General features: G+C 46.4%; 1 protein-coding gene across 1 annotated transcript; it reads left to right on the top strand.

The window, feature by feature from the left end:
- Positions 1–4,807: 4,807 nt before the first annotated feature.
- On the top strand, positions 4,808–24,928 carry BRD3OS (BRD3 opposite strand). The gene is made up of 2 exons (XM_073599574.1): positions 4,808–4,938; positions 21,487–24,928. Exon 2 carries the CDS (start codon positions 21,740–21,742, stop codon positions 21,989–21,991), a length of 252 nt encoding a protein of 83 aa, XP_073455675.1. The 5' UTR covers positions 4,808–4,938; positions 21,487–21,739; the 3' UTR covers positions 21,992–24,928.
- Positions 24,929–25,366: the final 438 nt, after the last annotated feature.

A 25,366-nucleotide genomic window follows, 5' to 3' on the forward strand; every position in this document is an offset into this window, starting at 1 on the left:
TTGAAAAACAACAGATCTACTAAGATCACTAGATCAAAAATAAAAGGAAGAAAAAATGATGGCCCCTTTCACACATGCGGACTATTCAGGTCCCTCTGTCAGTTTTTTAGGCGGACCTGAACAGACGCGCCATACAGTTCTATGGAGCGATGGATGTCAGCGGTGACATGTCCGCTGTCATCCGATCCGCTCCGCTAAATCCAGACGGATGGAAGCCCTATTTTTCATCCATCTGGTGGATCAGATCGGATGAAAACGGACAGGCGGATCCGTTTTCCTCTGATCCCCCATAGCGGAGATCTGACAGGTCCATCTCTGCACAGTGAGCAGAGACAGAGCTATCATCCGCCGGCTCAGCGGGGATCAACAAAGCGATCTGCGCTGAGCAAACAAAGTCAGTCAAAATGCAGCCATCACATCTAAACATTTGTATGCTGCAATGTAATAAATATTCTAAAGGATGTAGTGGCAGCAGACTGTTAATTGGGGGAAGGCAGGGTGGAGGCAGCTGGTGCAGATTGTAGACTGCAGGTTAGAGAGAAAGATGGAAACTGTAGGCTGGGGAAGGGCAGAGGTGAGGCAAGGAGTGCAGTTTGTACACAAGATACAGACATTAGGAAGCAGCATGCTGCTTCTAAGGAGAGAAAACACAGGAGGTGCAGACTGTAGATTGGAGGAGGGCAGATAGGAGGCAGAAGGCACTCCTAGTAGTCTGAATGGCAAGAGGGAGGCATTGGGTACAGATTGTAGACTGTGGGGGCAGAGAAAAGGCAGCTGTGCAGATTGCAGACCGAGGGAAGGCAGGGAGGATGCACTGGAAGTAGATTATACACCTGGAGAGCAAAGAGAAGGCAGTAGGCATAAGAATGTAGGTTGGAATGATGGCAGAGAAGAGGGAGAACAAATATTTACAGGCATAAACATTCTCCGCCCACAATGAAATGTGTCCTATGTGCGTAAGTACAGAACCCTCCTCCACACAGAACTGTGTCGGTGTTCAGTCAAATTAGCCGACTCGAACAGAAACTCCAACCACCTCACTTCCGGTTTCTTTAAACCATCAATAACTGGAGATTGACGAATTGCTGTTTGGGCACAACATCGGCAACTGTTTACAGTCCACTGCATGATTTTATGAGCGGAGATTGTTACTCGCTCCGATACTAACCAACAAAATGACCGCATCCGAGGCAGCGACAATTTTGTCCTCATTAGCCACTGTGGTGTCAAAACAGCAAAATCTTCCTGTACCGGACTGTATTCGGTTTCCATGGGTGGTGTCCAAACAGCAATTCGTCGAAATCTCCAATTACTGATGGTTTAAACAAACCGGAAGTGAGGTGGTTGGAGTTTCTGACGAGTTGGCTAATTTGACAGAACACTGGATTCCATATGACCTTCCATTTGATCCTGCAAACTCAGGCCATGCCTTGGGCGCTGGGACACTTTCTCTAGCCCCCAGAAAAAGATCTATGCTGCCACAGTCACAGCAGATTGATCTTCTGCCTGAAAGTGCTTGTATAATTCCAGTGCCATGAATAAAAAAATATGATATATGATATATGAATGGAGGAGGCAGATGACTTTTCTATCATCCACCCATCGCCTATTCACAGTTTGTGTTTCATTGATGGAAGCTATAGTACAGCTTCTATGAATGGAGGAGGTGGGCAGAAAGGGCAGGCATAGTCGGCACCCCTGATGAATGCATATGGCAGGTCCCTCAGCTTTATTAAAGCAGAGTTCAGCTGATTTTTTTTTTAAGTCAGCAGCAACTAATACTGCAGCTGCTGACTTTTAAAATATGGACACTTACCCGTCCAGGGCGCCTGCGATGTCGGCACCATCTGTCCCTCGGCTCTCGGGTGCTGCTGCCACCATCTTCGGTAAGGGAATCCGAAAGTGAAGCCTTGCGGATTCATTTCCCGACTCGCACTGCTCATTCCCACTGGTCCCTGCTGTCTCCTGGGACCCGTGTGTCTCCCAGAAGACAGCGGGGGGGGGGTACAGGAAGTGGCGTAGATACCAGCGGGTGGCGCAGGTATCTATGCCCAGAAGTGGGAGCAAAATACCTGTATTAGACAGGTATTTGCTCCCCCTCCCCCCTAAAAGGTGCCAAATGCGACACCGGAGGGGGGAGGATTCCGAAAAGCGGAAGTTCCATTTTGTGTGGAACTCCGCTTTAACCCCTGCCACACCAGAAGATTATGATGATGGGGGTAGGGGGATATTGGAGGATGGAAGATTTCAACGAATTCTGCAGCTATCAGCACATCATGTTGACTATAAGTAGCGTCTTAGTGTCTGTTGAATTTAAAAAGCATCAGTCTTCTGTCAGATTAGCAAACGCTGCTGCTTTTAAAATTCAACATCAAATCAGTGTCACTGAGTTCTAAATACTGTATTTCAGAACATAAGCTCAGTTTACTGGTAAAAATAAGTGTGCAATGCAAGACTTCGGTGGGTGTAAAACGATGTGGGTGTAAAACGACGTCCACTTGGCAACTTCAGACTGTAGGTTTAGACTCCTTTCACACTGGGGCAGCTTTCAAGCGATTTAGTGCTGGAAATAGCCTCTGCTAAGCTCCGGAAAACTTGTGACTTTTCAGATTGGGGCGGTGCAAAAATAAAAATGGCAATGTGGGAAGCTAAGGCTATCCCTATGCGTTTCGACTGAAAAGTCTGCCCCTGTTGAACACTTCAGTCGAAACGCGTAGGGCTAGCATTCTTAGCTTCCCACATTGCCATTTTTATTTTTACAGTGATCACTTTTTATTTGTGTATGGTGTTTTATTTCAATAAATCCCATTTTGGTTGACCTGCACCATGTGGAGTTCCCCTTTTTCTTGTCCCATGTTTGAATGCCGATTACCATCCCTGGATCAACCCTTCCTGGAAACGAGTAATGTGAGTGACAGCCTTCCAACTTCCGTCTGAGATCACCTACCCTCTTGTGCCCATTGGTGCTCGCGGCTCACAAGATATTACCTGGCTGGAAATCATGGGAGATCCTCCCTATGCCTTTCTGACGCACTGCTATATGGTATGTGCGTCCTAGGGATCCGGTAAGGGTACCCATCCTTTCCTATTGAATATCCATACGTCTTCAGGTGTTCACTTCTGCCTTGAAATTTGTGGAGATATCCCTTCACTGTTACTTCACATATGGACTTTCACATTTTGCTGTTTCATATTTCACATATGGACATTTGATTATAATTTGTTATTTTTCTTACAATTTTTGCACTCGAATGTGCGTTTGTCCTATATTGACATGTTTACTATTGCATGTTAGATATTTCTAGTGCTGCACTTTTTATTTTCATTGGAATGAATGGGCGGTGCTTCCGAAGCTCCTGAAAAGTGCTTTCTGAAGCTCCGCAACACAGGAGTTTTTAACCACTTTTTTGGGGTTAAAAGTGACCCGCTAGCGGCTGAAAAGCACCGCTTAAACGGGGCTAAAGCGCTACTAAAATGAGTGACGCTTTAGCGCTAACGCGGCCCCAGTGTGAAAGGTGTCTTAGTGTGGCCGAGTGTGGAGAGTACCAAGCTGGCGGTGATGGAACGTCACTTCCTTTACGAAATCTGGCGGGTCGCCTAATCTGACGGAGCACCTGCAAGCAGTGATTCCTGTACTAATTCCGCCTCCTGAAACTCCTCCTCTCAGCAACTCCGTAGTTCAGAAGGCAGGTGTTCCATCAGAATAGGCAACCCGTCCAAATAGGTTACGGAAGTGACGTTCCGTCAGCGGCTCATGCATTCTACCGCTTCCAGGTTTGCTAATCTGACAGAACACCTGCAGTCAGAAGAAGGCAGAGGACATCTTACTACACCCAGCTACGTCTTGAATTCCAGAGTAATTTTAGCAACAAAGTGATCGTATATAAAAAAATATAGTATGTTGACATCTGTGATCCGGTTTGGATGTTTCATTTTGAAAGCCTAAAGGTTTCGCGATGAGCAGTGCGGAGTGTACCAACATGGCCTCCCCCAGCTTCCTACACTGGCGTCATCTGCTCACCGTTAAACCTTTAGGCTTTCAAAATGAAACATCAAAACAGCATCACAGATGTCAAAATACTGTATTTATTTATATACACTCACTTTATTGCTAAAATTACTCTTAAATTCAAGATGTAGCTGGGTGTAGTAAGATGTCCGCTGTCACCTTCTTCTGACTGCAGGTGTTCTGTCAGAGTAGCAAACCTGGTAGCGTTGGAACGCATGCGCAGCTGATGGAACGTCACTTTGCGTTACCTAATCTGACGGGTCGCCTACTCGGAACACCGACTCTGCGCAATGTGTGACAGAGCAGTGCTTACTCGCAGGGCATAGTGACTACGTGTTACAGAATTCAAGGAATTAAATGTGTGAGGATCCTCACAAAGTTTACAAATGTCCTGACTGTTCAAAATAATAAGATTGGGCTACATATAACAGAAATCCAATATGGAAATAAATATGTGATTTTACATTGTGACCATAGATAGAAATAAAACTCTTCTACTACATACGGAATATAAACACAGACCAAACACTTGTCTGAGCCAACCTTATGCTTCTCTCATCACGGGGGGGGGGGGGGGGGGGGATAAAAAACAAGCGATTAAGCCACAGTTTTACTGCCCTCTCCTAACGCTTTTCAGAAGTGTAAAGCTGCTGTGGAACAGTGGAAGCCATTGAAGGTTTGTTTCAGGGTGTTCAGGCACTTGATGTACACATGACCCCTGGAGATACAGCCTTTCTAGGATTAGTCCCTGGATGCACAGATCATATACACAATGCATGAGCTGCACATCGCCGGAACATTTGTGTTCAGCCGCTGTTTCCGGGGACAGAATGGTGAGAGCACCGGCCCGGGGTTCAGTGTTACCATGGTAACAAATGGTGATTGGCAGCCGAACTACTGCAGAGGACAGCGGGGAGGCGACTGAAGGGGTAACCAGGGGGCTAAAGGGGGTACTGTGGAGAGGGAGGAGGGCTCAGATCCATCCATGTACACCCAGAGGGGACTTGCATGTGTTTTCCCTCCACCACCATTTTTACTGAGACTCACAACTGGGGGGGGGGATATTGCAATGCTACAAAACATTTTTGGAATTTGTAGTTCCCCTATAGCTGGGTAGTATTCTGCATTGATGTACAGCGCATTGCTGAGATGTGTAGTCCCTCTACAGCTCAGGCTCATTCTGCACTGCTGTAGAACATATTGCTGGGACTTGTAGTTCCCCTATAGCTGGGTAGTATTCTTCTTTGCCGTACAGCGCACTGCTGAGATTTGTATTCGCTCTACAGCTGAAGGGTCATTCTGCATTGCTATAGAACATATTGCTGGGATTTGTAGTTCCCCTATAGCTAGGTAGTATTCTGATTTGCTGTACAGTGGAGTACTGAGATTTGTAGTCCCTCTACAGCTGGTTTGGGGTCATTCTGTGTTGCTGTAAAACATATTGCTGGAATTTGTAATTCGTCTACAGCTGTGGTTTCATTGCATTGCTATGTACTGTATTCCCGGGATTTGTAGCCCCCCTACTGTTGGTGGTCATTATTCATTACTATTATAAGTGACCACTGGGATTCACAGTTCTGTAAGTAATGAAACATTCAGAAAGCCGTGAAAAGCAATATAGCAGCTGCACAGGGTGACGTCCCCCAAGGCCATACCTAAATCTAGGCTCCAATGGACAGATCTGTGAACCGTTAGCCATTATATAGAGCAGCGTTTCTATTTTTTTTTTTCCAGTCAAGGCACCCTTATAAAATTATGAACACTCTTGAGGCACCCCATTCTAAAATGTAAAAACAATTCTAATTTTTTGATTGAAAATGTATACTTTATTTTGCAAGAAAATATACAAAAAAACAAATACTTCAACAGGGTAGTGTACATTCCACTCTGTACTGCGACGCAGCGCATAAATACACTACATAGCAATACATTTCCAAGCATACAAAATAAATTACATTCATCCTGCGGTATGATGCCTGATGTGTTGTGCAGAGTAATAATACCCCGAAACATCACATCATGCATGACGCCGCATTACCCTGAGAGCATTACTTTCAAAAACATGTCACATAAAATCAGGTCATACAGTCTAGTAGCATTCAAATGGGCAACGGGTGTGATGGGGAGGGGTGGAGGAGATGGGGTAGGGGAGGGAGAAAAAAAGTTCACAGACCCGAAGCTTTATTGAACTGCCAAAGGATACACGGGGGAAAGGGAGAAGGAAAGGGGAAATCTTCAGACCTCCTCCTCCTTGAAGTCCATCAAGTGATAGTCTCTGAGCAGACTGTGTACCAGTCTGCGACAGTCCTCGATGGACATCCTCTCCCGCTGGTGGATGAGGCGCTTTCTGGCGCACCACAAAGTGTCCTTAAAGCAACACAGCACCCGCCAGGCACCGTCAATGTCCTCCTGTGAATGAGTTCCACAGAATAGTCCGTTCAACACACCGAAGTGTGTGATAGCAGTCTGTGGTACAAAGTCATTCAGTTCAGGTTCCAAACACACCCTCAGTAGGGTAGCGATGTCGGGCATGTCCTTACCGCCCTTGAGGGGTTCCTTGAACATAACCGCCCTTTTCAGTCTGTCCATTTCGGAGCTCCAGATGAAGTGAAACACCGCCCTGCGACAGAAGTTTGGACTTTGGAGCCTCAGAGAACTCACCATCGAAGGTAAAACACTGGTACTCCGCAGCGAGATTCCCCCTGTGTTGCAACACCTCGCCCAGGCCTTGCAGGTGTTAACCCAGTGGGGCAAGGCCTGGGCGAGGTGTTGCAACACAGGGGGAATCTCGCTGCGGAGTACCAGTGTTTTACCTTCGATGGTGAGTTCTCTGAGGCTCCAAAGTCCAAACTTCTGTCGCATCTTTGACAGTCTTTCCTCCCAGGACTTCAGGGCTGCGCCCTCAGCTCCAAACCAGACCCCAAGAATTTTGATGAAGTCCGTCTTGATGCTGAAAGGAATGGGTGCAGAAGAAGGCAGGAGCCACTTTCTGAAGAGCATGACTTCTGACTTCCCGCAGTTGACCTTTGCCCCTGAAGCTTGGCCGAAGTCCTCACAGGTCTGGGCGAGTGTGTCGATGGAGCGCAGATCAGCACAGAACACTGTCACGTCGTCCATGTAGAGTGAGCACTTGACCTCCCGTCTGTCCGGTCCTGGTGCGGTGATCCCTCTGATCTCTGGGTTCCGTCTGATGCTTCGGGCGAAGAGCTCTATGCAACAAACAAAAAACAATTCTAATAGTTTAGTTCAGGGCTCGACAAACCCCAGGCGCCAGGTCGCCATTGTGAACGGAAACCGCACCCTGGCGCTTAGGCTGCCACCAGCCACTCACTGCAACTCCCGATGCCCCATGATATTTAACAATGACCGCCGTTCCTCCTCCCTTCTCCACACTCGGTGCTTGATGCTTGCCAGAGCCGCTGAGTGTGTGAAATTGACACGTAACAGAGGAGAGAGAGAGAGGATCTGTCAGAACTGAGCTTGATGTCGGGGGTGGGCGGGACCCAGCAGCTATCAAACACCAGCCAATGGGATGGGATCTGGGCTGGCCGCTACGTTATGTGGCCCCGCCCCTTTTCTTAAGCAGCCCAATCATTGGGTGGTGTTTGATAGCGACCGCGTCCCGCCCACCCTGACATTAAGCTCAATTCTGACAGCTCCTCCCTCCTCTCTGTTACTTGTCAGCTTCACACACAGTTACTCAGCTCAGTGTGAAACCTGCCAGTGCCACCCGCCACTGCCAATCAGTGCCATCTGTCAGTGCCACCTGCCAGTGCCATCTGCCAGTAACAACCAGTGCCACCACCAACCAGTGCCACCTGCCAGTGCCTACTAGTGCCACTGCCAATCAGTGCCACCTGCCAGTGCCATCTCAGTGCCAGTGTCACCTGCCACTGGCAATCAGTGCCACATGCCAGTGCCACCTAATGCCACCTGCCAGTGCCAACCAGTGTCATCTGTCAGTTCCAAACCAGTGCTACCAACCAGTGCCACGTGCCAACTAGTGCCACCTGCCAGTGCCACCTGCCAGTAACAACCAGTGCCACCTGCCAGTGACAACCAGTGCCATCTGTTGCCAGCCTTACTCTTTCTGGCCAGCCCATAACCCTGATGCAACAGTGTTACATTGGAGCTATTGACTGGGTGCTCCGTTGTGAGTTAGGGTTAGGGGGTGAAAATTACTGGCCTTACCCCGGGAGCTGACAATCCATACCACTCTAAAAAAAACTGGCCCCTAACTTTAACTGGCTCCTAGATTCAAAGCAAATTTGTCAAACCCTGGTTTAGTTTTATATAATGCAGCAACATCACTGGCATTTAGAGAGCTTTAACAAAGCGTGTCCAGAGCCATGTTTTGAAGGAAGTGTAAACTAGCCCTGAGCTGAGATAGAAAGAAAAAAATGAAAACTGCGCTCAGAGACTGAATAGCAGATAGCACTCACTAGACATATTTTGCAAAAGCATTTGACACAGTTCCCCATAAACGTTTACTGTACAAAATAAGGTTCGTTGCCATGGACCATAGGGTGAGTCAGTGGTGTCGCAAGAGGGGTGGCTACTGGGGCTATAGCCCCAAATCTTGGGCCCATAGCCCCAAGTCTCTAGGGCAGGCATGTGGTCCTGCGGTCACACAATTTAGGAGCCTGGCTTCCTTCCTCCCCCCTGCCCCCCACCGATGTCATTCTCAAGGCAGTGCGGTGTGAACGGGAGGGCAGGGGATAGCAATGAGAGAGCCCTGGAAGCACAGCAGCACTGGATGAAGGGCAGGGCGGGAGCTGCATGAGTTAACTTCTCCTATTAACTAGCAGGTGATTGAATGGTAGGACACTAGCAACCAATCACCTGCTTGTTAATAGGAAAAGTTAACCTTGGCAAACCCCCTGCCCTTCATCCAGTGCTGCTGTACCTCCTGGCTGCTCTCCACTCTGTGTAAGGTAAGCAAAAGGACATGGCTGTGGATGGAAAGGCAGGGGTGGTGTGTGTGTGTGTGTGTGGTGGCAGAGCACATTGTGATATGAGGAGGGGGATGTGAAAGGGGAGCAGTGCTGTGGGGGGAGGGGGGCAATACTGTTTTTTACTAAAGTTAATCTCCTGCAAACTGAACTTCACTATGGGGACTGCTTTGTTTGCTTTTATGTAGGCTGCTAGCCATGAACCGTTGCTCCTGAGGGAGTAATAGGGATCCAGGATGCACATATTGAGACTCTGATCAGAGAATCTTGTAAATCTTATACGGATCTAATGTGGGTCTGAGCACTATTTAGTGGTCATATATTTCTGGTAAGCCTCCAACTGCTGCACAAGGGTGGTGTGCTTTTTCTATCTGGGATCTTTGGATGGTCTTGAGCCCTTCCTGCTGACACTTCTGAGTTGAATAGCTATAAGGACCTCTTTCCCTTATGACCTAACATCCATATTAATTGTTTTTTTGGACTCTTACATACTAACCACACCAGTTTAATTATTCCCTGAACTCATTGCATTTTAACATTTTTTTTGCAATTATTTTGATTGCTGCAAGTGAAGGTTGCTAATACAATTAATATACACAAGTCAAGTCACATTGCATGTAGAGGTGATACTCGAAAAATTAGAATATCGTGCAAAAGTTCATTTATTTCACTAATGCAACTTAAAAGGTGAAACTAATATATGAGATAGACTCATTACATGCAAAGCAAGATAGTTCAAGCCGTGATTTGTCATAATTGTGATGATTATGGCTTACAGCTCATGAAAAACCCAAATCCACAATCTCAGAAAATTAGATTACATGCAATCAGTAAAACAAGAATTGTACATAGAACAATATCGGACCTCTGAAAAGTATAAGCATGCATATGTACTCAGTACTTGGTTTGGGCCCCTTTTGCAGCAATTACTGCCTCAATGCAGCGTGATATGGAAGCTCACTGCTGAGGTGTTATGGAAGACCAGGATGCTTCAATAGCGGCCTTCAGCTCTTCTGCATTGTTCAGTCTCATGTCTCTCATCTTTCTCTTGGCAATGCCCCATAGATTCTGTATGGGGTTCAGGTCAGGCGAGTTTGCTGGCCAATCAAGCACAGTAATCCCACGGTCATGGAACCAGGTTTTGGTGCCTTTGGCAGTGTGGGCAGGTGCCAAGCAGGTGCTGGATAATGAAGTCAGCATTCCCATAGAGCTCGTCTGCGGAAGGAAGCATGAAGTGCTCCAAAATCTCCTGGTAGACGGCTGCATTGACCCTGGACTTAATGAAGTACAGTGGACCAACACCAGCAGATGACATGGCTCCCCAAATCAACACATACTTTGGAAAAGTCACACTGGACTTCAAGCATCTTGCAGTGTGTGCCTCTCCATTCTTCCTCCATACTCTGGGTCCTTGGTTTCCAAATGCGATGCAAAATTTGCTCTCATCAGAAAAAAAGAGGACTTTGGACCACTGAGCAACAGACCAGGTCTGTTTTTCTTTAGCCCAGGTAAGACACTGCTGACATTGTTTGTTGTTCAGGAGTGGCTTGACAAGAGGAATACAACATTTGAAACCCATGTCCAGGATCCGTCTTTGTGGTGACTCTTGATGCACTGACTCCAGCCTCAGTCCACTCCTTGTGAAAGTCCCCAACACTTTTGAATGGCCTTTTCCTGACAATCCTCTCCAGGCTGCGGTCATCCCTGCTGCTTGTGCACCTTTTTCTTCAACACTTTTCCCTTCCACATAACTTTCTATTAATGTGCTTTGATACAGCACTTTGGAAACATCAAACTTCTTTTGCAATTACCTTTTGAGGCTTTCCCTCCTTATGGAGGGTGTCAATGATGGTTTTCTGCACAACTGTCAGGTCAGCAGTCTTTGCCATGATTGTGATTCCTACTGAACCAGACTGAGAGACCATAAAGGCTCAGGAACCCTTTGCAGGTGTTATGGCTTAATTAGCTGATTAGAGGGGGACACTTTGAGCCTAGAATATTGCACCTTTTCACAATATTCTAATTTTCTGAGATTGTGGATTGGGGGTTTTCATGAGCTGTAAGCCATAATCATCACAATTATGATAAATCACGGCTTGAACCATATTGCTTTGCATGTAATGAGTCTATCTCATATATTTCACCTTTTAAGTTGCATTAGTGAAATAAATGAACTTTTGCACGATATTCAAATTTTTCGAGTCTCACCTGTATGGTATCTCATGTTTAATGCTACATAAGCTCTGCACATTTCTCTATGTCGATATGTTTTGTACTTAAGTATTGGGCTACCAGCTGCATTTTCTACCTTTATTCTAGCCATAGCACGGGGGGGAAGGGGAGTGAAGAGGAGCAATTCTGTGGGGAAAGGGGGGGGGGGGCAAACATGTGAAGTAAAGGGGGGCAATGCTGCGGGGGTAGGGGATTTGTAGCAGGCCAGTGGGCAATGAGACGTGATGTAAAGACAGACAAGTGCTGTTGGGGGATCAGGGGGCAGTGGTGTGTGTGGGGAGGTTTATGTGAAGGGGACAGTGGATACTAATGTAAAGAGAAACTGAAGTGGGTGACTGATGTGCGGGGGACTGATAACACTGATGTGAGAGTGGGATTGGGATATAAAATGAGGGGACTGTGATAGGATCTGAGACATCGCACAAATATGCGATTCGGACCTCTGCGGGAAGAAAATGTTACTGTTTGGACCACCACTAATTTTAATTCAATACCTCTGCTCCAGGGTGACCAGGGTGGGTGCTGAGACAGAGGGGGGGGGGCAGTCCGCCCCGGGTGCCACACACTGGTGGGTGTCAGGCCGGCATCGCCTGCTGTGTCAGTTCTAATTTTAGAGTTGAAAATATTTTTATTGGTATATGGAAACAAAAGAAAATAATACAGTTGACACAAAATATTATACTGTGAAAGAACAGTCAGCATGCCAAATGGCTATCGCCCACAGCAATACTGGCAGCTATTGAGTAATAAATCATATAAACAGAGTATGTCAAACATCAAAATGGTGAAATGGAAAGAGGGAAGATGAAAGGGGGAGAAATAGGATAAGAGATAGGAGGACGAACAGGGTTAAGGAAAGGGGAAGGAGTAGAAGGGAGGGGGGGGGGGTCTGCTGGCTGGAAAAGGAGAGGAAGGACTCTAATTTATTGGTTGCAAGGAAAAAAGGATAAATCAGGGATCAGGGTGCATTCAAATTAGTGGAAGAGGTCGGAGTAGGGGTGACAGGGAGCAAAGTAACCAGCGTATCTGAGGAGGAGAAGCATCGCCAGACAGACCATAATATTGTGAATTTCTCGTAGGTATCATTGTCTAGCGCTAACATCTCCTCCATACACATAATGTCATTCATAGTGGAGGTCCAAAGGGCCAACGTGGGAATAGTCGTTGTCTTCCAAAAAAGAGGTATAAGTTGGCGAGCAGCAGATAGGAAGAAGCGGAGGAGACTGCGTTTTTGAGAGGTTATCGATCCTGGCAGGATAGAGAGAAGGGCTATTTCAGGAGTCAATTGCAAAGGATCGTCATACATTTTTTCATAAACCTGGGCTACCTGTTTCCAGAAGGGACGGATCCGATCACACTCCCACCAGACATGCAGGTACGATCCTGTTGCCGTAGAACATCTCCAGCAGGTAGATGGGGTGGAGGGGAATATTTTCCGTAGAGTGGCAATAACAAGAGATTGAGGACTTGTGTGCGAAATGGAATGCAGTTTGCCATTCCGCTCTGGTGATGGTCTTTCCCAAGTCTACCGACCACATTCTAGTGTAAGTGGGTAAGTCATTTAATGTGAGAGCCTGAATCAGACTGTAAATGTGTGAGAGTAAATGTCTAGGTAATTCTTGAAGGGAACTTAGGTGTTCAAATTCAGTCAGGGGGCGATGGATCTGAGAGGAACCGAAAAGATGTTTGGTGAAGGTAGTAAGGTGTAGGGAGGTGAGCCAGTACTGGTTTCCCGTTGGGATATTTGGGGTTCCATTGTCCGCATGAACGAAGGAACGAGCTTGTGGCCAGGAGGTGCGGAGGAAAGAACCTAAAGTGTGAGCCCCTATACCTTGTGGAAAGGCTGGATTATCAAAAAGTGGTGATAAAGGAGATGGGTCTGAAGACAAAATCTCACATAGTCCTCTCCTGCACCAGAGCACAAGGGCAGCTGTAATTAGAGGAGAAGAGTTGGCTAAAGCCGGTAAGTTGCTCCTGTAACCCCAAAGTAAAGCCCTTAGATCAACGGGGGACATATCCTGTTCAACCATGACCAAGGCTTTTTGAAAGGGTCGTGGGAACCATTCAAGGATACGCACCATTAATGTTGCATTGTAATATAGCTCAAAATCTGGCAAGCCTGTACCTCCTTGCAGTTTTGGCCATGTGAGTAATTTAAATTTAATTCTAGACAATCCTTTATTCCACAAGAAGCGAATGGAAAGAGAGCGTAGGGTAGAGAAAAAGAGTTTGTGTATAATGACCGGTATGGTAATAGATAAAGCAGTTTGGGTAGAGTGTCCATCTTGAGGGTATTTATGCGTCCAAACAAAGGAATGGTTTTGTCCCCCCAGGAAGCTAGGTCTTTGCGCAGACGGGGGAGGAGGGGAATGTAGTTCAATGTAAAAAGATTGGAAAGGTTAGCCGGTATTATCACTCCCAGGTAAGTGATGCCCTTGGTCTGCCAGTGAAAAGAGTAATTGGCTCGGAGGGCGGACATGGTAGATGCAGGCAGAGAGATGTTGAGGGCCTCAGTCTTGGAGATATTGAGTTTAAAATTACTTAGTTTTCCAAAGCGTTGGAATTCCATGAAAAGTGAAGGGAGGGTGATATGGGGCTGGCGAGCATAGATGAGTAAATCATCGGCATACAATGAAAGCTTATGGTGTGCGGATGGCATGTGTATGCCTTGTATGGAATCATTCATCACGTACCATTAACCAAGGCCGAAGCAGAGGGGTGAGAGTAAAGTGACATGATTTTGGAAATGAAAGAGGACCCCAACCCGATTTGTTCAAGTGAAAGTTTCAAGAAGCGCCAGTTGACTCGGTTGAATGCCTTCTCGGCGTCAAAGGAGAGAAGGCAGACCTGTTGATGATGGCATTGGGAATATGAGATGAGGTGAATAGTTTTGGTGGTATTGTCCCGTGCCTCCCTACCTGGAACAAAGCCAACCTGATCTCTATGTATGATCCCGGGGAGAGAGGGAGAGAGACGGTTAGCAAGTATTTTGGCAAAAAGTTTAAGATCAATATTCAATAATGAGATAGGGCGATAACTGCTGCATTGGGAGGGGTCTTTATTGGGTTTCAGTATAATGGAAACATTAGCTGATAATAGCTCTGTGGAGGGGAGAGTAGTATCGTCAATGGAGTTAAAGGCCTTGGTTAGGAACGGGACCAGCAAAGGTGCAAAGGTCTTGTAGAACCTCGGGGTGTAGCCATCAGGGCCTGGACACTTGTCCGGTTTTAGTCCCTTGATGACGCCCAGGAATTCCGGCTCCAACAGGGGGCCATCCAGGTCTGCGGATTCCTGGGGGTCGATCGTGGGCAGCGCCGTCTCTATTATATCTCTGCATAGGATCCTGGGAGGGAGGCACAGGACTGGGCGGGGATGTTTGCGGGAGGTTGTATAACTGAGAATAGAAGTCTTTAAAAGCAGTGGCTATGCCTCTGCAATCAAAGACCTTAGTCTGATCTGACTTAGTGATGAAGGGAACGGGGCTTCGTGGCGCTCTGGGGTGTATGACCCGTGTTGACCAGATTTGTTAGCTATGGAATAATAAGATTTGCGGGTACAATCCCTGGCTATGAGAAAATGGGAGTCAAGTAGCTGGAGGAGATCACGGCGGGAATTAGAAAGGGAGACAAAAGTAGAGGGGTTCAAGGTTCATTTATGAAGGGATTCCAGATCCGAAATGGTGGTCAGAAGGCGCCTAATGTCATCAGATCTAATTTTTTTTCAGACGAGAGCCGTTTTGTATCAGGACACCCCTGACCACGCACTTCAGGGCCTCCCATTGATTAAGTGGAGAGGTGGTATCCGCCATATGGTCAGATCGAAAATTTTGGATCACTTTAGTGACCTCAGCAACACACACTGAGTCTCATAGAAGATTGTTGTTGAGATGCCAAGAATTCCCTCTACGTGATTGTGGGGGCCGGGCAAAGGATAAGTAAATGGGAGAGTGGTCAGACCAAAGGGCATGCCCCAAGGAGGTTTGTAGTGGTGTGTCTAAGAGGGATTGGGAAATGAGGAAATAGTCTAATCTACTATATGAGTTGTGAGCTATAGAGAAGTAGGTGAAATCTCTGTCTGTAGGATGTTGTATGCGCCACACGTCCACTAAGTGATGGGAGTGTAAAAGAGATCTGATGTGGGAAAGTGAGGTCGTGGTTATGGAAGACTTACCCGTAGAAGTGTCGGCAGATGGGGAAAGAGCCACATTGAAGTCACCTCCAACGATAACGCATGGACCTCCAAAAGAAGCTAGTCTGGTGAGAGTGGATGACAGGAAACGTGCCTGGTCAGTGTTAGGGGCGTATATATTGGCCACTGTAAAAAGAAAATTATTAACTTTTAGTTTGAGAAACACAAAGCAACCATGGTCATCAATACACGAGCCAAGAACTTCAGGGTGAAAGGACCTATGAAAAGCAATAGAGACCCCTTTAGATTTCGCAATCGGATTGGTGCTGTGGAACCAGGAAGTGTAGTAACGATTACGAATCGTAGGAGTGGAACCAGACCGGAAGTGGGTTTCCTGTTGGAGGAGGATGTTGGTTCTTTGTTTGTGGAATTGATAGAGGATCTGGCTGCGTTTCTCTGGGGCATTAAAACCTCTACAATTGTAGGAAGCTAGATTAAGAGGTGGAGTAGCAGCCATTTTAGGGAGGGCGTATTGGGAATGAGGAGGAAAATGGAATGACGAGAGTCCCTCGTGAGACGTCCCCAGCCAGCAGAAGGGAGGGAGGGGAGGGAGGACGGGGAGGAAGGGGGGGAGAGACAAGGTAACAAATAGAAGGAGACATATAAGGCAGAAGGGGAGTAGCAAGAAAGGATATGGAGAGAGAGAAAAAGGGCAGAGAAAGAAGAAGGGTCCCAGAAACCAACTCCAGTAAAGAGGTAAAGCCATATGTTCTGTGGAGAACTGAAGTAGGAGGCTGGGACCCTGACAATTGCATATAGGACATTATACTGAATGTACTAAAATAGACCACTAGGTGGTGCCATGTAATCTAAAATATAAGAAAACAAAATACATAAAACTGTAGAATAGGTGACATCTATAAACCAGGGTACGTTGCCAGTTAAGAGCACCGAATATTCCTAAGGGGGGGTTAGTGTTTAGCATGGGAGGGCTCCCGGAGCCCCAAGGCCCACGGGGCAGGTAATATATGTAAATAAGCTAGGCTGTATGGGTAAGAGTAGAGGGTATAAGCATTAAAGTATCACATTGGGATAAAACATGAGTTAACAAAATAACTGTAAACTTTAGTGTTTGCCGTGAGAGCAATAGAGATGTGCTAACAGGCGCACTTGTCCCTGGAGAAGGAGAAAATAAAAGTTTAAGGTCAGTTGGTGAAAACCTCCAGCAATATGGAGCTGGATGCACTTCGGGACCGGCTTCACGGCAGATAAGGAAGAAATGGCTGCAAAGGCAGGATTGGTGATTCAGGGTAAGTTCAGTCTTGTTAGCTTGGATCCATTATTCCAGCTTAAGGCTAGGGAACCTGGTGTCTTCTGTAGAAAAAACCCAATGTGGGTAACAATAATTAAAAAAGAATAAGACCTTCCAATGGAGGATAATGATAAACAGGAACAACTAGCTAGAAGGTATGTGGTGGAGAGAAGAACATCATGGAAGTCTCGGAGAGGTAAATCTGCAGAGGTTCCAAGATAACACAGGAGGTGTTCCTGCTTTCGTAAAGAAGAAGATGAACGACCAGCCAGTCTGGAGGACATCAATCGTCAGGATCTGTGCGAGACGAGGATCCAGGGCGGCATTTGCGACTTTGTTTTTGCCACTGTGGGATGTATGGTAGGCCTGGAGTAGCAGGAGTGAAGGGCCAATCCGGCACAGAAACATGAGGCAGTTCCAGGGTGCTGAGAAATGCGGGGAGATCACCCAGCGTGCGAAAAATGGCGGTCTTACCCTCATGGTGCACCCGTAATTGGAAAGGAAAGCGCCATTGATATTTCAGTTGGCGTGATTGAAGTAGCTGTGTGAGGGGCTTCAAAGCTTTCCTCATGGTTAAAGTTAAGCGTGAAAGATCAGGCAACAACATCACGGGGGTAGTGTTGAAAAGAATAGAGTCCTGCGTACTGGCGGCACGCATGATGGATTCCTTAATGTTATAGAAGTGCACTCTGCAGAGCGTATCACGAACAAATGAGGGGTCAGAGTTCCTGGGGCCAGAGGTCCTGTGAACCCGGTCAAGCTCAAGTGGATTATCTTTGGGCAATTGTAAAAGCTGGTTGAAAATGGCCGTCACCGCCGCTTTCAAGTCCTTGGGTTCCACGGATTCAGGAATGCCGCGGATGCGGATATTATTACGCCTGTTTCTGTTTTCAATGTCATCTTGCTGGTACGCAAGGTGTTGCAGCATGACTGTGTGAGAGTTGAGTATTTCCTCATGCGTCTGTACCGTAGTATGGAGGGTCTCAGTAGTGGCTTCTATATCCTCAAAACGAACACCAATGTCCCTTTTAAGCTCAGAGATCTCCTGCTTGTAAGTTTTCTCTATGCAGTGAACACATTGTTCAAAGTTAGCCTTTGTAGGGAGAGACCGCATGTAACTGTGCAGGGATCTCATCTGTGATTCCAGATCCCATCCATCCTCAGAGCCTAAGGATGCATTAGAGCGGCTTCTGGAGCGTCTGGGGGTAGAATCCTGTGTAGCTGGGATAGGGTGGGATGCCTGGGAGCATGCCATAGAGTCCAGGGCTGACTCGGAGCGGGCCGGGGACGGAGGCGCCGGCGCCATCTTGGATCCCGGCCGGCGCTGGGCCGCGGCCGAGGATCGTGTAAAAAAGCTCCCTAAATCCCCTCCAGGACGAGAGCCCCCTGTTCCCTGCTGGTCTCTGTACTTAGCTTTCCCCATGGTGGTCGTTTGCACAGCCGAAATCGGTGTTGAAATGCCCTGTAGAGCCGAGGGATCCGGGAGCTGGAGATCAGCACGTCCATTCACTCCATGCGTCAGGCCACGCCCCCTCAGCTCTAATTTTAATCGCAGGGTGCCCGCCTTCATAAAGTCCCGCCTTTTGGTATGGCTCCTTTGACAAACAGCACACTTGTCTAATGCCGGGACATGTGCTGTCTATCATAGGTGGGAGGTGCAAGAAAGAGGTGGAAGGAGCGTGATCTGACGCATTGATCAAAATGTTACAGTTTGCTCATATACAAAAAGTATCTACGTATTCATAAAAACTAGGTTACAAATATACACATTGGAATTAGACATGCCCATACAAGGGCAAGTGCTAAAAAATGGGCTGATGTGTTCAGAGGGGTTCCCTCTTCATCAGAGCCTTGAAGAACAACAAGAAAAGTCTGTACAATGGTGGACCGACATAAAAGGGAGTGGCTAGTTGGGAGGTGTGTCACATGGTAAGTGATGGATTCTCCTAAGCTCTAAGGCTGTCCACATCCCAGCGCTCCATATAGCATAGAGAGATGCGATTCGTATGTTCCTTATGGGAATTCCATATATGTATGTCGGTTATGCCTGCATCCAAGTTTGTAAGGAGGTTGCAGCCTGCATGCATCAGTTTGAGAACAGGAGGCAGGAAGCTTCCCTCCTCAGGGGCTTACTGTTCCCAGGTATTGGTTAGTGATCTGATAGACTGAAAAGCCCAAAATCCATTAAGATCTATCCCAGTACTGTGGATCCAGATCCCCAGAAAGGTTACTGACAATTCGTTTTTACAGAGAGCACAGAAATCTTATGTAAAGGAACCTGTCTTTGGCAGTGTTTTCAGAACCTGCTGCCAAGTATAAACTGTCCAACTAATGGAATATTGTTTAATCTATGAAGAAAGCCTCTGCTCCAGCCTGTCACAAAACCTACTGGGTGCTGCCATCAACAGAGAAGGTGAAGCCAGGCTGACCATTGCTGCCGCCACATCAAAGACACTTTTCTTCTTCCTGTAAAGGGCACCTTTTTTTCTACATGATCAGTGGGCAGAACTAGGATATTTTCTGAAATGGCCAATGAAGCAGATTATGAAGTTACTGCTGTGTGTACTAGCCTTGGAAATGTTCACTTTTGTAAATGGCATCAGATGAAAAGACTATCCATCCATCATTGTGTTAGCAATCTCCACATCCTCTGAGAGAAGAAGAGCATCCATAGACATGTTAAGGTTGACATGGTTTCTCTTCATGTTGAAGCAGATATCTCCACATCCTGACAGTAGGAGGTTATCTCCCCAGTGGGGGCACATACAGCAATATAAACCTATCAGAAGCACAAACCCTTTTTTGCTGTATCCAAAACAAAATTCAAAGTTTTGGCTGGAGTTGAACTCTAGGCTGTAAACACTTGTCCTCAAAATAAATTTTCTAACTCTAAATTCTCAGGTCCATTTTAAAGCTGAAGTTTAGGCAGGGCATTTCTTACTTACTTACAATAATCCAGTATGGACCAATGTAAGAATGCATGTGCCATATCTGTGGTATTCCCCCTGGAAGCTGGAGATTTTTGTAGTAGGCAGTGCTACAGTGTTTTCTGCTAGCTTCCAGTCCTGTGCTGAGTGTCTGCCTTGCTGCATTCTGAACACAGGAGGTCACTTGCTTGGCATGGGATCATTCAGAGAAGGCTTTGCATTTTCTCAATGAATGCAAAGCATTCTCTGATGGGACAAGGTGGAGATTTTGACATCACTGCCCCGATTCTCAGCATTGGACCTGGTGGGGATCACTGTAGTAGTGGTGCCCACTAAAGTCATTTCCAGCTACCAGGGGGATCCCACAGGTATGGCACACACATACTTACATCCCTTATCCAAGCTTGTGTAAAATCTGTCATAATTTCAGCTTTATATCTTTTTCTAGTTGGGTGTCCAGATTAGTACATCATATTCTGGATGGTGTAGCTACAGTATCTCACTAAAGTGAGTACAACCCTCACTTTTCTGTAAATATTTTATTATATCTTTTAATGTGACAAGAAATAAGAATTTTTTTAATGTAATTAAAGAGAAATTACACTTTGCTACAATGTAAAGTAGTGAGTGTACAGCTTGTATAACAGTGTACATTTTCTGTCCCCTCAAAATAACTCAACATACAGCCATTAATGTCTAAACCGCTGGCAACAAAAGTGAGTACACCCCTAAGTGAAAATGTCCAAATTGGGCCCAATTAGCCATTTTCCCTCCCCGGTGTCATGTGACTCCTTAGCGTTACAAGGTCTCAGGTGTGAATGGGGAGCAGATGTGTTAAATTTGGTGTTATCGCTCTCACTCTCAAACTGGTCACTGAAAGTTCAACATGGCACCTCATGGCAAAGAACTCTGAGGATCTGAAAAAGAATTGTTGCTCTACATAAACATAGCCTAGGCTATAAGAAGATTAAAGACATGGATTACTGGAACCATGTCCTGTGTTCTGATGAGAACAAGATAAACATTATTTGGTACAGATGGTGTCAAGCGCGCGTGGCAGCAACCAGGTGAGGAGTACAAAGACAAGTGTGTCTTGCCTAGTCAAGCATGGTGGTGAGAGTGGCATGGTCTGGGGCTGCATGAGTGCTGCCAGCATTGGGGAGCTACAGTTCATTGAGGGAACCATGAATGCCAACGTGTACTGTGACATACTGAGACAGAGCATGATCCCCCCCCCCCCTTTGGAGACTGGGCCGCAGGGCAGTATTCCAACATAACGACCCCAAACACACCTCCAAGACGACCACTGCCGTGCTAAAGAAGCTGAGGGTAAAGGTGATGGACTGGCCAAGCATGTTTCCAGACCTAAACCCTATTGAGCATCCTCAAACGGAAGGTGGAGGAGCACAAGGTCTCTAACATCCATCAGCTCCGTGATGTCATCATGGAGGAGTGGAAGAGGACTCCAGTGGCAACCTGTGATGCTCTAGTGAACTCCATGCCCAAGAGGGTTAAGGCAGTGCTGGAAAATAATGGTGGCCACACAAAATATTGACACTTTGGGCCCATTTTGGACATTTTCACTTAGGGGTGTACTCACTTTTGTTGCCAGCAGTTTAGACATTAATGGCTGTGTGTTGAGTTATTTTGAGGAGACAGCAAATTTACACTGTTATACAAGCTGTACACTCACTACTTTACATTGTAGAAAAGGGTCATTTCTTCAGTGTTGTCACATGAAAAGATATAATAAAATATTTACAAAAATGTGAGGGGTGTATTCACTTTTTTGAGATACTGTATATAGTGGTAAAACAATATGCTTTTTTGGGTGTCTGTGTGTGTTTTGAATGTCCATCTCCATTTTACAGTTATACCATGTGTATGCAGCATTGGTTGTAAGCATTGCATTATGTTTAACTGCAGGTATCCTGACATTGCTGGACACAGAGATATATTTCACTTCCTTCATAAAGATCCCGAGAGATGCTGCAGTCAGACCTACTGAGGGACGGCTCCCTTTCCCACCTCTTCAGGTTCAATGTCATAATAACAACGACCCCCGACTCCCTTGTGTATGGACTGTCCTGGTAAATCTATTTAAAGGGCAGGGAGGGAATTCATAAAGACCCAGCCTTCAGAACTGATCTGACACTACATAATACGTTGCAGGAGGGTGATGAGCAGTGGACGAGTACCATTGGCTGAAAAAGCCATGTCGGAAGGTTACGCCAGACTACGGTACAGAGACACCTCCCTCCTCATCTGGCAGCAACAACAGCAGAAGCTGGAGACGGTGCCACCTGGGACATATCTGAGCCGGAGTCAAAGTATGTGGTACTCACAGTATGGGAATCAGTCCATCTTGGTCCGCGACAAGAACAGCATCTCTAGAGACACCGGACAGTCCAAGTTCTGCACTGTAATGTGAAGTGGCATTACCTGTAAACAGTATTTACTTGCACTTTAGTCACACAACAGGCGTACATACAGAGACAGCTTTTATTGCATTAGGTAAGGCAGCTGTGCACTTAAAGGGAACAATTCTTTGTAAAGATTATCACATTCATCAGCTAAACACTTATCTACCCAGTAGAAATAGAAATTCTTACACGACTTATGTTAATGATGGTATTTCTAAGGACATGCTTATTCGGGGCAAGGAACTGAAAGCACTTACATTTATGCTGATTTTGAGGCTGGTGAGCTGATGTACATACAGCACAGTGTGGAATTTTAATGGTTTTATTCTGAGAAGGCTGATTTTACCCCTATCTGACGGCCCCATACTCTGTTGGGGTACAAATCAGCCCATTTAGAAATACCCCTAGGAGGCAATAGCAGTGCTCATTGTTACAGATTGGGCATTTCTAACTTGCAGTAAAATTCTAGCTCCAGTCCTGCATACTTTTCCCACATCCATGACTTTCTAGGTTGTGAGACCAGGATCAAGATGACAGCCCTGCAGCCTATTCCTTTAAAAAGAATGAAAAGGTTGGTTCCCTGGCTGTAATGAAGATCCAGTAGCTTAAAGCGGAACTTCACCCAAAAGGGGAAGTTCCACTGTACTGCCCCCTCCCTACTACTTACCCCCTCCCTACCTACTTTTGGCACATTTTAATTTTTTGGGGTAGCTGGTACCTGGTTTTGACAGGTACCCTCTCCCACTTATGCTCAGTTTGCCTAGACTAGTGGTCTCCAAAGTGCAGCCCTTTGCCTGCTTTCATCTTGCCCTTGGGCAAAATTCCCCCCACTGCTACCAATAATGAGGCACAATCTCTCCCAGTGACAGCAGTGATAGGGCACAATTCCTCAAACTGACCCCAGCGGTGGGGTACGATTTCTCCCACTGACCCCAGCGGTGGGGTACAATTTCTCCCACTGACCCCAGCGGTGGGGTACAATTTCTCCCACTGACCCCAGCGGTGGGGTACAATTTCTCCCACTGACCCCAGCGGTGGGGTACAATTTCTCCCACTGACCCCAGCGGTGGGGTACAATTTCTCCCACTGACCCCAGCGGTGGGGTACAATTTCTCCCACTGACCCCAGCGGTGGGGTACAATTTCTCCCACTGACCCCAGCGGTGGGGTACAATTTCTCCCACTGACCCCAGCGGTGGGGTACAATTTCTCCCACTGACCCCAGCGATGGGGTACAATTTCTCCCACTGACCCCAGCGGTGGGGTACAATTTCTCCCACTGACCCCAGCGGTGGGGTACAATTTCTCCCACTGACCCCAGCGGTGGGGTACAATTTCTCCCACTGACCCCAGCGGTGGGGTACAATTTCTCCCACTGACCCCAGCGGTGGGGTACAATTTCTCCCACTGACCCCAGCGGTGGGGTACAATTTCTCCCACTGACCCCAGCGGTGGGGTACAATTTCTCCCACTGACCCCAGCGGTGGGGTACAATTTCTCCCACTGACCCCAACGGTGGGGTACAATTTCTCCCACTGACCCCAACGGTGGGGTACAATTTCTCCCACTGACCCCAACGGTGGGGCAGAAGTCCAGCCTCCCTAAAATCTGAAGGGCAAACAGGCGTTCAGGAGAACCATGGCCTAGACGATCTGAGCAGAAGTCTTCCCCCTCCCTTCCTTTACTGCAGCCTTCTGGGTTATATCACAGATCCCAGAAGCCGGCGGGACCAATCACAATGCACAGAGCAGCTCGTCCATGCGCAGTGGTAAGCCAGTCGACTATAGCCGACTTTTTTTTTTCATACAGCCTGAAGATACTCTTTAAAAGCTTTTTGGCACTGGATGAGGTTGGTGCCAAGACATTTAACAAGACTGCTAGAAAAGGAAAAATATGCTAGGGGACAGGTAAAGAAATACTGGGCAGTGGTTACTGATCTCTCCTTTCAAAAATGCTGGTTGCCAGGCTGCCTCTGGTTTCATGATACAAGCCTGTAGGACATGAAGTCAGTACACCTGATCTGTATTCTTGCGCTGGATCAGTGGCTACAACTGTATTACACTTACTGGACCAGCGTGACACCCAGTCAAGTTAGCAACTTCAGGATGAGAATTCAGCAATGACAACCTCTATATTTCCCCACAGTACAGGGTTTCTTTCTGCATAATGTTGTGTCGATCTTACATCAAAGAAATGCTGCTTCTATTACAGCAGTTTTTTTTTTTTTTTTTTTTTAAATGGGGAAAAAGCTATATGGCACTAATTTCTACAATTATTGTTTACAGGCACGTGCTGCATCCCTGCAGCGTAAGCATTTATGTTGTACATTTCTGCACTATTCCATTGTTAGACAGTTTTTTTTTTTACATGATTTTGTATTTTCACTTTTTAGAATTCAAGAAAATTGATATGCCAAGAAAATAGAAAGCAAACATTTTTTTCCATCTCAGAAACACACTATGTATATTTTAAAAAATAAATAAATACAAGGCTTTAGATGTTGTACACCAAACTTGTCCATTTAACAGCTATTGTGCCTTTGTATGTGAACACTCTGTATGGCTGTAACTCCCACAGGTATCCAAGACTAGGGTAAAGTTTCACACTGACTATGGATTCTAGAAATATGCACAGAGTAAAGGCTGGCTCTACACCTGTGCATTACTGTACTTTCTGTCATTCTGTGTGCTCCCTCATCATTTAGAACGGCATGCTATTAGAGTAGAGTAAAGTAGAGTAGATGCTGATGGGCACACACTACAGTGCATCACAACCTAAAGCGTTACTAAACAGCAAAATCAGTCTGTATATGTAGTAAAGCATGCTTGTTATACTCACTGTGGAACCTAAGGGGTTAATCCTCTGCATTGTGTAAAAAGGCTGTTTTATCCTGTCTTCTCTGAACCTCTCATTCTTCAACAATTCACCCTCCTGATAAAACAGAGCCTTGGGGGCACTCTGCACATGCTCAGTTTGCTAGAGAGTTTTTCTTTCTTTTCTTGGGGGGGGGGGGGGGGGGTGCATGTGATCAGCGCAGGGCTAATTAGCACTGTCCAGAGAGAGGGTCAGGGGTCCTCAAGGCTCATAGGACAGAGGAGAATGAAAACTCCTCCTATAGGCTTTAACCAGTGCTCGGCCGGACACTGATAGAAGTCATTAGACTGCCACAACCCCTTGAAAAAAAGTATGGAATCACCACTCTTGGTGTTCATTCAGTTGTTTGCGTAGAAAAAAAAATAATCACAGACATGCCTCAAAACTATTTTCATCTAACATTCCAACCTTCTAGCTTTAAGAAACACTTAAAAAAAAAATAAAACTGTAGCCAATTGCAACTGTTTTTGCAGATCAAGCAGAGAAAAATAATATGGAATCACTTAATTC

The sequence above is a fragment of the Aquarana catesbeiana genome, linkage group LG09, assembly GCF_042186555.1.
Source record: "Aquarana catesbeiana isolate 2022-GZ linkage group LG09, ASM4218655v1, whole genome shotgun sequence".
Classification (NCBI taxonomy): Eukaryota; Metazoa; Chordata; class Amphibia; order Anura; family Ranidae; genus Aquarana; species Aquarana catesbeiana.